At 32.0% G+C, this 13,336-nt stretch overlaps 1 protein-coding gene across 6 annotated transcripts in view; it reads right to left on the bottom strand.

Annotated features, from left to right (window-relative positions):
• Window positions 1–807: 807 nt before the first annotated feature.
• The window catches only part of LOC129726719 (calcitonin gene-related peptide type 1 receptor), a 284,829-nt gene continuing 272,300 nt past the window's right edge, over window positions 808–13,336 (bottom strand). For 2 of the 6 annotated variants that reach the window (XM_055683739.1, XM_055683738.1), the window contains 5 exons: window positions 9,237–9,463; window positions 8,725–8,898; window positions 8,436–8,559; window positions 8,204–8,326; window positions 808–1,436 (listed from right to left, as the gene is read on the bottom strand). In XM_055683739.1, coding sequence (XP_055539714.1) covers window positions 1,377–1,436; window positions 8,204–8,326; window positions 8,436–8,559; window positions 8,725–8,898; window positions 9,237–9,463 — 708 coding nt within the window. In that variant the 3' untranslated portion in view covers window positions 808–1,376. Of the gene's footprint in view, window positions 1,437–6,417; window positions 7,406–7,624; window positions 7,816–8,203; window positions 8,327–8,435; window positions 8,560–8,724; window positions 8,899–9,236; window positions 9,464–13,336 lie in introns of those variants that run through there. The other 4 variants (XR_008728390.1, XM_055683741.1, XM_055683742.1 and 1 more) reach the window with 4 other exon arrangements.

Here is a 13,336-nt window from a genome sequence, read left to right as displayed (position 1 = left end):
TTCCAGACTGAACATAAACCACATTCACACGCACACAGTTTTAATATGCTTTTAGAGTTGACAAATGCATATTTTTTTACCCATCAACAAATGAAATTTCCAGCTGTTTGCTGCAATCCCCCAACCATTGCTCTGAACATCGCAACCACCATTGCATTATGTTGACAGCTTGCTGACTTGTAAATCACGTCCATGTAAACAAAATGTTTAATGTTTAAAACATTTTCTAAAAAAATCTAATTAAAATGTATGAATTGCTATCTCTTCTTCGTCTCGCTATCCTTCGGTGTGGATTGATGACATCGATGAACCAGTGTTTTAATAGCTGTTTGGCATCTGATTTACATACTGTGCACCAAAATGGGTTAACCTAATGGATTCAATATTGATTGAACGGCACGCCTGTCCGTAAACACGTGTTGCCATAGAGTCCAGCAGGCGTATCGAGGATCGGATGCTGAGCCATGCTGTACACTGCCTGTTCCCTGGTAAGTAAAAATGGAAATAAGCAAAGTGTAAGTCTGTAAGACTGTCAGTCGCGTCGGGGGTGGAGCAGCATCCGAGGAAGTAGGTCAACAGTGCGGCTCCCGGGAGGAAAGCATCCACTTTATGATGCTGCCCTTGCGTTGTTAGTCGGCTGATATTAGGTTGTAAATTGGCGAATCATCAAACACGATTATGAGGGATTGAAACTGACCGAGAGATAACAAGTGCTCGTTACTTTTCTTCACATTTACGAGTGTAGAAGGGATACGAATATTGGGAGGATTTTTTTCTTTCAAAAACTACTACGTAGAAAAAGGAAACTCAACAGTTGGTATCATTTATATACTAGAACATGATCACATAGACCTGCAAGGCAGGCTTAGCCTTACCACTAGAATTGAAGCGCTTTCAACATTATGTTATATCAGAGGTTAGATTAGATTAAGTACTATTCACCAAAAAAAAACAATTTTCCGACAGCTACCAGTTTCACGACTATGCTAGTGGATAATCTTATACATAAATTTGGCTATGACTCGGTATCGTCGCTCGCACAACGATGATAACATCTACAGCACTTCATCGGCGGGGGCAGCCTCGCTTTGGAACTGTTCCCGCGCGTCTCGGTCAGCACTTTCCTCTTCGGCACGGGCCGCATCCAGCAGCGGCAATTTAACATGTCTGCACTCGATCGAGCTCCTGCGCCAGGTACCGACAACAACGGTGGACCCATTGCTGTGCTCCGGTGGGCTTACGTTTTGTTTGTCCGCTTTTGTCGTTGTCATTGTTGCGTTGTTCGAAGGGTCTACAACAGCGGCCGTGAAGCTGGTGTCGTTTGTTGATTGTTGCTGGTGCTGCTTCTGGCCGGTGCCACTGGCGTGCTCCTTTAGTCAAACTTTTTCCTCACCCGGAACGTGCGGACCGCAACGGACGAACTGCAAGCGGACCGGCTGGTATTAGAGGGTATTTGAGTTTGATTTACTATGTTAGTAGCTCTGTATGTTTTGTTTTTGGCATTTTTTTTTTGTTTAGTAGGCAGGATAGTTAGTTTCCGTAGCCACATGAAGTACACATGAGGGACAGCACAAAGTGACAGATTTGCTCTTTTTAGGAATCACGTTTTTGTGATAGATTGTACAGTTACATAAAAGTTATAGCTTTAAAGACAAGCGTTCCTACGTTGTCTGATTCCAAACTGATTAACTTGATGATTTTTTAAAATATTTTCTTTAATATAAGGTTCCTTCATTATTAGCGTGTGCGGATATGTGAGATTCGTGCGACCCAACATCGTTTCACTTATGACGGTATAGATAAGAATAGGTAGTTAGATTTTTACATTGAATTTTCATTTTTGACTTAAACCACTAGACTCAACAGTATTGACTCAGACTTTTAGATATTCAAATTTTATTTTGGACATTAAATTTAGACTCTAATATAGAAATTGGATCTTGAATGTGAATCTGTAAACAGTGTATTTTCTAAGCCCTGTACGTAGATCTTAGCCCTGTACGTAGATCGTAAGGCTTTGGAACTTTGGATCTCTCAATTTGGACCTTGGATTTTTTTCCTTGGGTTCTCGAACCTGGAATCTTGACCACGAATCCCTAATAACAGATTTTGAACCCTTTGGTAAATTTTAAAGCAAGGATTTTCAATATTAGATTTTGAATTTTGATTTTATTCATATTTGTCATTTTGTTTTTTGATTTTTGTCTCTTAGTCTCTTTTCTTTTCACCTTTATGATATTTTGTTTTGTCTGTTTTTAGTATCAGGTGTATAAATTGAAAATCGTCGTTTCTTATCATTATCGCCAGCATTGACAGTCGGTAAAAAAGGTTACTCCAGAAACGTCTTATCCTAAGCTGAGGCATTCTTCAACAACTGATTGGATTGTTTTTTTTTTTGTTTCGTTATGTGGAAATGTCGGAATTCGAGCCGCTACGTCGAAAGATTGTTGAAACTTATGCTAGAGGCTGCATAGGTAAAGAAATTTTGCATTTGAGCTGTGTTAAGACAAAACGGTCTCATGACAAGAAAAGACACAACAAAGTGATTTCTTTCCACGACAATGCTTGAGCACATAGGTACTGCTAACGTAATCAAAACGATTCTGAAAACGCTGTAATGGGACGTCTTATTTTTCCTGCTGTATTCTCCTGTCACTGCTCTATCTGATTACGGATGTATTCAAAGATAGTGTGAAAAAAGAGCAATTTTTCCAATACAGAAATTATGTGTTGCCAAAAAGATTATAAAAAGGTGTGTCTAGCGATGGACATTACATTCATATATAAGAATGTGACTATATTTTTGCAATGAAACCTTGAACAAGAAGAAAATAAAACAGCGGTTTTCAATTGACCATTCGCCTTTATGTTCAATTTGTCCTTTAAATTATTTTTTGGTTTTGTTGCCTTTTTTCGTTTGTACTTCTGTTTATTTGCTTTTATACTTTTTTTTTCTGTTTTTTGTCTCTTTGTATTTTTGTATTTTGTCTGTTTGTCTTTTCGTTTTTTTTTGTTATCTATTTGTCTTTTCTCCTTTATGTTCTTTCCACTTTCACCTTTTGGTTTTTTTGTCTTTACTTTTTTTGGTCTTTTCGCTCTTTTGCATTTTTGCTCTTTGCATTTATGTCTTTTGTTCATTTTGCCTTTTGCTTTTTGTTGATATTTCGGCCTCATTGTTCTTATGTCTTTTTGTATTTTTGTCATTTTGTTTCATGTTTCTTTGTGTTTTTTTTTTGTTTTTGTCTCTTTGTATTTTTGTCTGTTTGTCATTTTGTATTTTTAAATCTTTTTATTTTACGTATATTTGTCTTTTTGCTATTTCATTCTTCGTCTGCCTCTTTGTTCTCCTGGTTTTTTTTCACTCTGAAATTTTATTTTATTTCTTTTTGTGTTGCTGTCTTATTCTTTTATTGTCTTTTGTCTCTTTGTTTTTAGGTCTTTTAATCTGTTGTTTTGTTTTTTTGTCTCTTGCCTTTTCATCTTTTTGATTTTATCATTTCTAATATTTCTTTTTTTTTTGTATTTTGGTCTTTTATTCTTTTTGTCCTTTTTTGTTTATATCATTTTATTTAATGTTGTTTTTATTTTTGTCTTTCTGTTTTTTTTTGTATTTTTGTCTGCTTATCTCTTTGATTTTAATCATTTTATTTCAAGTCCCAACGTCTTTTGTCAATTTGTCTGTGTGCCTTTTGCCATCTCGTCGTTTTTTATATTATCTTCTTATTCCTTTACATTTTGGCATCGTCTTACATTAGTCTTCTTGTTTTATTTTTAATTTTTGTATTTTGGTATTTCTGTATTTTCAATTTTTTGTGTTTTTGTATTTTTGTACTCTGGTATTTTTGTATTTTTGTACTCTGGTATTATTGTATTTTTGTGTTTTTGTATTTTTGCATTTTCGTATTTCTGTATTTTTGTATTCTTGTGTTTTTGTATTTTTGTTTTTTTATATTTTTGTATTATTGTATTTTTGTATTTTTGTATTTAGGTATTTTTGTATTTTGGTACTTTGGTATTTTGGTATTTTGGTACTTGGGTATTTTGGTATTTTTGTATTTATTTTTGTATTTTTGTATTTTTGTATTTTTGTATTTTTGTATTTTTGTATTTTTGTATTTTTGTATTTTTGTATTTTTGTATTTTTGTATTTTTGTATTTTTGTATTTTTGTATTTTTGTATTTTTGTATTTTTGTATTTTTGTATTTTTGTATTTTTGTATTTTTGTATTTTTGTATTTTTGTATTTTTGTATTTTTGTATATTTGTATTTTTGTATTTTTGTATTTTTGTATTTTTGTATATTTGTATTTTTGTATTTTTGTATTTTTGTATTTTTGTATTTTTGTATTTTTGTATTTTTGTATTTTTGTATTTTTGTATTTTTGTATTTTTGTATTTTTGTATTTTTGTATTTTTGTATTTTTGTATTTTTGTATTTTTGTATTTTTGTATTTTTGTATTTTTGTATTTAAGTATTTCAGTATTTTTGTATTTTTGTATTCTTGTATTCTTGTATTCTTGTATTTTTGTATTTTTGTATTTTTGTATTTTTGTGTTTTTGTATTTTTGTATTTTTGTATTTTTGTAGTATTGTATTTTTGTATTTTTGTATTTTTGTATTTTTGTATTTTTGTATTTTTGTATTTTTGTATTTTTGTATTTTTGTATTTTTGTATTTTTGTATTTTTGTATTTTTGTATTTTTGTATTTTTGTATTTTTGTATTTTTGTATTTTTGTATTTTTGTATTTTTGTATTTTTGTATTTTTGTATTTTTGTATTTTTGTATATTTGTATTTTTGTATTTTTGTATTTTTGTATTTTTGTATTCTTGTATTTTTGTATTTTTGTATTTTTGTATTTTTGTATTTTTGTATTTTTGTATTTTTGTATTTTTGTATTTTTGTATTTTTGTATTTTTGTATTTTTGTATTTTTGTATTTTTGTATTTTTGTATTTTTGTATTTTTGTATTTTTGTATTTTTGTATTTTTGTATTTTTGTATTTTTGTATTTTTGTATTTTTGTATTTTTGTATTTTTGTATTTTTGTATTTTTGTATTTTTGTATTTTTGTATTTTTGTATTTTTGTATTTTTGTATTTTTGTATTTTTGTATTTTTGTATTTTTGTATTTATGTATTTTTGTATTTTTGTAATTTTGTATTTTTGTATTTTTGTATTTTTGTATTTTTGTATTTTTGTATTTTTGTATTTTTGTATTTTTGTATTTTTGTATTTTTGTATTTTTGTATTTTTGTATTTTGTATTTTTGTATTTTTGTGTTTTTGTGTTTTTGTATATTTGTATATTTGTATTTTTGTATTTTTGTATTTTTGTATTTTTGTATTTTTGTATTTTTGTATTTTTGTATTTTTGTATTTTTGTATTTTTGTATTTTTGTATTTTTGTATTTTTGTATTTTTGTATTTTTGTATTTTTGTATTTTTGTATTTTTGTATTTTTGTATTTTTGTATTTTTGTATTTTTGTATTTTTGTATTTTTGTATTTTTGTATTTTTGTATTTTTGTATTTTTGTATTTTTGTATTTTTGTATTTTTGTATTTTTGTATTTTTGTATTTTTGTATTTTTGTATTTTTGTATTTTTGTATTTTTGTATTTTTGTATTTTTGTATTTTTGTATTTTTGTATTTTTGTATTTTTGTAGTTTTGTATTTTTGTATTTTTGTATTTTTGTATTTTTGTATTTTTGTATTTTTGTATTTTTGTATTTTTGTATTTTTGTATTTTTGTATTTTTGTATTTTTGTATTTTTGTATTTTTGTATTTTTGTATTTTTGTATTTTTGTATTTTTGTATTTTTGTATTTTTGTATTTTTGTATTTTTGTATTTTTGTATTTTTGTATTTTTGTATTTTTGTATTTTTGTATTTTTGTATTTTTGTATTTTTGTATTTTTGTATTTTTGTATTTTTGTATTTTTGTATTTTTGTATTTTTGTATTTTTGTATTTTTGTATTTTTGTATTTTTGTATTTTTGTATTTTTGTATTTTTGTATTTTTGTATTTTTGTATTTTTGTATTTTTGTATTTTTGTATTTTTGTATTTTTGTATTTTTGTATTTTTGTATTTTTGTATTTTTGTATTTTTGTATTTTTGTATTTTTGTCTCTTTATCACTTTGTTTTTTTGTCTGTTTGTGTTTTTGTTTATTTGACTTTTAGTCTTTTTGGTGTTTCTATCTTTTTGATTCTTTTTCATTTTGTCTTATCTTTCTGTTGACTTTTGTCTTTTTGTCTTGGAAACATTTTGTTATTACGACATTTTTTTTGTCTTTTTTCTGTTATCTATTTTATTGTCATTTCAAGTTTCATTCTTTTTGTTTGTTTATCTAATTTTAGTTTTTGACTATTTTGCTCGTTGTTTTTCTTGTATATTTCTGTCTCTTTTGCCTTTGTTTTTTTTTGTGTTTTTGTTTATTCTATGTCTTTGTGCTTATGTGTTTTTAAATGTATTTCTTTTTACCTCTTTGGGTTTTTTTTTTGTCGAAGAAAGAATTCATCATTTTGACTGTTTGTCTTCCTGAAGTTTGCATCTTTTTATATATCTGTTTTTCTTCTCTTTCTTGTCTTTTCATTATTTCTTGTTGTTTTTATCTCTTTCTATCTTTGGTAACTTTTCCTTTTTGATTTACTTTTGTTTATTCTTTCTTTTGTCTTTTGGTTACTTTTGTCTGGTTGTTTTTCTTTGTTTCTTTTAAATTTTTATATTCTATTTTTCGTCTGTTTTGTGTTTTCATCATTGTTGTCGTTTTTATCTTTTTAAATTTTTTTTTGTTCTGTTGTTTATTTTCTTTTTTCTTATATTTTGTTTTTTTTTGTTCTTTTTTCCTCTTGTCTGTTAGTACTTCTGTTTTTCAATCTTTTTGTTCCTCTATTTTTTGGCCTTTATACTTTCTGTTTTTTTTTCTTTTCTCGGTTCCTTTTTGTATATTTATCATTTTGTCTTTTTGTCCTATTGTTGTTTTTCTCTTTTTGTATTTGTTATTGTGTTTTTCATTCGTTTTGTATCTCTTTGTTTTTTTTGTCTTTTTGTCTCTTTTTTCTCTCGTTTTGTGTTATTTGTTAATTTTTTGCTTGCTTTTTTGTCATGCTTACCTTTGTACCAGAGGTTGACAATTATTGGTAAGCTCAAATTCAAAACATTTTGGTAAGGCCCAAAATTTTTTCCATGCAATGATAGAAGAGTGATGTCAATACTTATCGATACCGTCTTCGTACAATAACGAGTTAACACAGGTACATATTTTTTGGAATCAGCTCAGAAATGAGTTTAGTATCAAACTCGTTTTGATTTTTCGCACATTAAAACACCATTTAGTTTATTTTGTTTAATCCATCCATCCTCTCCAGAATGGTTGTGGTTCATATTTCTGTCCATGTGTCCTAGAAATCACCAAGATTCGATGTATATAAAGATGGATAATATCCAATTTTTTTATTGGGATAACTGAATTTATTTATTTATTTTTTAAAGTTGGACTTAATTTATAGATTCTAGTAGAGGTAGGTAGTGAACATCTCTCTGGTTCAATGTACAGTGGAGAAAAAACACTCAACGAGGAATGATAGGGGGAAACACATCAACAAATAAAAAGTCACTCGAAAAGATTTTTCTTTTTATTCCAGTATTGCTAGTTTATGTTACAAAACAGCCTAATTACACAGTAAAAACAACAGCACTAGAAACGAACTTTGATTTTATTTTATACACACATTTGTTTTTTTAGCGAGAGTGTGGATCATTAGCAGTAGGTACTAGTGACAGTCATAATGGAAGGATTTCGAATCTTTCGCTTCTCGTTTCGGTTGACGTTGAGCCAGGGTGGGGTTGTTTTGGTTGGTTGTTTGGTTGGTAATATTTTTTGGTCAAACACCGAAAACAAAGATGAGAAAATAAAGCGTGAGACGACTTTGAATTTCCAATGAACTGTACAGCAAGGCCAGGGAGGTTGAATGGTTAGTAGGATGGTTACAACAAAGATGGTGATGTGCAGTTTGGGTTACAAGCGAGGAACGAATTTCCGTGAATACGACGACGCTGAATGGCTGCGAGTTCGTCTTGCTTGGGTGAGCTTCTGTTTACGACACTATGTTAGGATATTTACTTTGATACACAAGCGGCCCTTTATTCTAAAGAGGAACTCACTGCCGTCTGGCGTCTTTGATGAGGGATTTACTTACGGACACTTGCGTTGCCGTGTAGGAATTGGTTCGGGTCCGGAGAAATACGGTTCGCCACTTCCGCTTGACTTGTGCGATGACTTCTCCGTTGAAAAAGCAGAACAGAACCGCCACGAAGAGGCCCTGTGAAAATTCAATTTTTCAATAGAGTTCAGGTTGGCAAACCTCCACAATGTCAGCAGTAAATCATCATCATGATTTCGCGATATGGCTGCTGGGTGCGAATACGTACCTGGAATGATGCCGTGAATGCCGATATCGTTTCGTATGTTCGCTCGTACGGGTGTCCTGGATCCGGGCGGAACGGAGTTAGCATGTACTGTAGGCCCAGCAGAGGAACGAGTAACAAAGTAGCACTGGAAAGAGGAGAAAATTTAGGTCGTATGTAAAAATTCTTTGGTATGCAAGAATTTTTATATATGCGTTTAATATATTACTGGTATTCAAGCGTTACTGAAAACACCTTATATTTCAATTATCGTTTAGTTACGGAACACACTTTTTTCCGACTCGTTACCTACCGGAACGCTTGCAGTATCGTCCTGGATGGGCCCGTACCCTGAGGTCCTGCCGGGGCTTTCAGCTTTAACAGCACCACCCGCACGATGTTGCAGAGAAACAGCAAATTCAGCAACATTGAGATGCAAACAGGGGCTACTAGAACGTTTGCATAGGTGCTCTCGTTCATCCAGCATCTAAAAACAGAAGCAGTAACGTTAGCCCGACCAGAAAGTGGCTTTAATTGGAATTAAACAAGAAACTCTAGTAAATAATTGACTAGAGTCAGGTCAAACAATCGGGGTGTAGCAAAAAAAAGGAACCAGGTAACAAGAACAGGTCGGACGTCATTTTAATTGGATCGCTTTCATCTCCAGGAGCATACGAATAAATCACCGACCGCGATTGACGTCGGAGTTTCGGACAATGATGAAGATAAACTACAATCTATACAAGCTCTCGGTGGCAGGGTAAATAAACGTTAAAAACATCGTTCCGTCACTCTCTATGCGAGCAGTTGTTATTGGATACGTACTGTATCCTGTCATCCGGTGGACTAACTTGGGCCCGCAGAACACCGTACACTGTAATGACGATGGCTGGCGCGGTCCATCCGAGCACGACCAGCCACTGGACCAGTTTTTTCTCCGATACAAATGCCGACACGAGCACCGTATGCAGATAGAATCCCTCGCACAGCATCCAGGCGTAGTTGGTCAGCAAAAAATAGTGCAGCACCAGATGCAGCCCGATGCAGGGCGTCTGTGGATGGAAAAGCGAGAGGCAGGGAAAAGTTAAAGATGGATTTTATTTCTAATGGGGGTGGAGGATTAAATGAAGCCCTAGGAGAGAACTTTGATGACTGGCCACAGCCGTCCCGGGGCGGTATCCGGGGCGTGTGGTGCAATGCGATGCGGTTGCGAACACGAGTGAAAACAGCGGATATTAAATTTATCAAGGTTTTTTAATGATAGGGCTTAAATACCAATACTCAACTGCGTTAACTACACGGTAAACAAAAAATAAATTTGTTTAAATGCACATAAATGGAGCATTGGAAATCATGTAATATTCTGTGTGACATTATTGTCACATGCAATGTGAATGAAGCTATTTTGAATTTGCATGCATATTTATATTCAAAGCTTTAAGTTTATATCACTTAATGTACAAATTTACATGGTTTAATACGGTTCTATATTGTGCATTATTAACGGTGTGAAATTGTAGGGGAATTGTGGGTAAAATGAACAGGGTTGGTAAAATGGACACCCGTCAAAATCTCGACTATAACGTTGAAAAATAGTGAAAACTTCTTTGGCACCTTATCTTAGAGGCACCAGAAGCTATTTGAGACAAAGTATGCGACATGAAAGAGTCAAATAATCAAAATAATAAACAAAAACAAAAAACACGTGTACATTCGTGGTGGTGATGTTATTTTTGGCCTACAAAAAATAAGATTTTTTGTAGTGTGAAGCAGTATTTTATTACAATTTTTCTGCAAATATCTGTACTCAGACTACTAACCAGCAGAAATCATCAAAGGTTAGTAATTGTTCAAATGATTTTCTGGATATACTTAGGTATTTTCAATAATAAGTATGTGCGGGTAAAATGGACAGTCCATGGTGATGGTGAAAAAATTGTGTTAATTTCCATTAAAAAATCTAGATGCTTCGTGTTTATATCAGTAAAACGCAAAAGTAAACTCGGACCGATGAATAGATGACCGCGGCTAAACGTACCGTTGCATGCGGAAATCCGTAAAAAAGCTTCCGCCATTTCTCAGTTTCTTGCGAATAAGGTCATATATTGTTATTAATTCTAAGACAAACGGTGAAAATTGAACTGCTGGTGAATGCATAAGTGTGTCACGTGCTATGGAACACCATTTTACTATCTGTAAAGGGATAGTTAATGTTCACGCCCAAGGTGTTCACATTACCACCTCCCTATGTTCATTTTACCCACACGTGTCCATTTTACCCCCAAAAAACTGCTTTTAAAAACGCTAATAAAAACCACGAAAAATACAATATTTGAGTACTTCTTCTTATTTTTTGTATCAACCATTAGTAGCTTAGTTAATGTGCGCTATCGACTCATAGTTGTAGTGTTAAACTGTGGAGGAAATTGGGAAATGGCTTAGGGTGTCCATTAGAGTGGCCATATTTTATATGGCCGTTTTTGAAACAATCGATCTTAATGAGCGCCGGGCTGAAAAAGTTTCGTTTTGACCTCTACAATAAGCCACGAAAATTTGAAGTTGATCGGAGTTTATTTAATGGTCCCACAAAGCGCTTATATTTTAGAAATCGATTTACATGAAAACTGTACTGAATTTTTCCTTTTTTTAGCATACATCTCTCGATAATCGTATTTAAATACACTTGTATTTTTATGAAACAGTAATATTATTATATTAATTTAGGTTAAAAATAACCTGTAACTTTTGGTGTTTGTTGAAAAGTTCGAATTTTGAATGAGGTGGGTCTTTTTTCGGTATGAATCAACAACGTGCATCATAAACTGAAGTTCTTCTTCATTATGTGTTAAAACACGATTGGATTTTTTCGTAAATTCAACACCATGTTCTGTGGCGTCGTTTATAGCGAATAATTTGTGACAGAAGTTTGCTATTCCTCATTATTTTTCTATTCGGCTGGGTCACGGTCGAAAAAAATCAATATTAAGTTCAAAACAAAAGCATTGATTTTGTATAAAACGAGATGGGATAAATTACATACTAGTAACTGTTCAGGATTTAAATGCTTGCGATATTAGACATCAGCTATTTAAGGCCAAACGGTATTAAAACCAGAAACATAAAATAGCGGTTTCACAGGGAACGCACTATTTATTTCCGAGTCTTGTGCTTCTAAAAATTCGAAGTCATGGCTCGAAATTGGCTGTTGGTGGTTTCAATACCCTTTCACCTTAAGGACCTTTCGCTTTTAATCGCCTGATCATTTTTTGTTTAATTTCAAGCGGGAAATCAAGTTAATACAACATATTCTGGGCTTAAATACCACAAGCGATTCTGCATCTCTTCAGTTACAGCGTCTGAAAAGACTATCAGTTTCGGTTCATGCGCAAGAATCACTTAGAAAATTCATATCTTGATTAATACATTGGATAGCATTCGTACATCCGAAAAACACCTGGATGTGAAGTTAGACTGTAAAAAGGATCATGTCTCGAATGCAATTTATGACAAATGATATATTAATTTAGGTTAAAAATAACCTGTAACTTTTGGTGTTTGTTAAAAAGTTCGAATTTTGAATGAGGTGGGTCTTTTTTCGGTATGAATCAACAACGTGCATCATAAACTGAAGTTCTTCTTCATTATGTGTTAAAACACGATTGGATTTTTTCGTAAATTCAACACCATGTTCTGTGGCGTCGTTTATAGCGAATAATTTGTGACAGAAGTTTGCTATTCCTCATTATTTTTCTATTCGGCTGGGTCACGGTCGAAAAAAATCAATATTAAGTTCAAAACAAAAGCATTGATTTTGTATAAAACGAGATGGGATAAATTACATACTAGTAACTGTTCAGGATTTAAATGCTTGCGATATTAGACATCAGCTATTTAAGGCCAAACGGTATTAAAACCAGAAACATAAAATAGCGGTTTCACAGGGAACGCACTATTTATTTCCGAGTCTTGTGCTTCTAAAAATTCGAAGTCATGGCTCGAAATTGGCTGTTGGTGGTTTCAATACCCTTTCACCTTAAGGACCTTTCGCTTTTAATCGCCTGATCATTTTTTGTTTAATTTCAAGCGGGAAATCAAGTTAATACAACATATTCTGGGCTTAAATACCACAAGCGATTCTGCATCTCTTCAGTTACAGCGTCTGAAAAGACTATCAGTTTCGGTTCATGCGCAAGAATCACTTAGAAAATTCATATCTTGATTAATACATTGGATAGCATTCGTACATCCGAAAAACACCTGGATGTGAAGTTAGACTGTAAAAAGGATCATGTCTCGAATGCAATTTATGACAAATGATCAAAGCAAATATTTTTTCAGACAATAAATGTTCTTTTGTCACGAAATTTGCGTGTGATAAGTGAAAAAGGGTCGCTTCACAATATGAATGCTACCTCTAAGAGCTCTTTACAATTGCCGCGAACTTGATTGATGCTCTTATAAACTGTTGAAAAAAGGTGTTTATCCTATGCTTTTGCCCTGTAATAGGGTAATCGCTCCAATATTCATCTCAGTACCTATATTCATCTCATCACGCCTTTTTTATCAATTTATCGTCAAATTTAACCAAATTTTCAAAGTAAAATTTTCAACCGCTTGATAGAATCGAGAAGTAAATAGATTTAATTTCAAAATTTGTAGAAATTTGACGGTAAATTGGACAAATGAGAGAAATAAGATGAATATAGGTGCACCTAGCTGTTGAGATAAGTAATGGAGCGATTATCCTATATTTCGTATGAAAATTCATAGGTATGAAGAGAACAAGAACTATTGATTACTTTTCGAAGCTTTTCCGAAATATTCCAATCCACTAGCGTATTATGAACTTCTTGGGCGATTTTTTTTGCCGGAGTTTGAATCAATTTTAAGCGCGCCCAAGAACTTTGCTGTTTCATCGTAACCCA

The sequence above is a fragment of the Wyeomyia smithii genome, chromosome 3, assembly GCF_029784165.1.
Source record: "Wyeomyia smithii strain HCP4-BCI-WySm-NY-G18 chromosome 3, ASM2978416v1, whole genome shotgun sequence".
In the NCBI taxonomy this organism is placed as follows: domain Eukaryota; kingdom Metazoa; phylum Arthropoda; class Insecta; order Diptera; family Culicidae; genus Wyeomyia; species Wyeomyia smithii.
The sequence above is the reverse complement of the archived record's forward strand: the minus strand, read 5'-3'. Positions and strand labels throughout refer to the sequence as shown.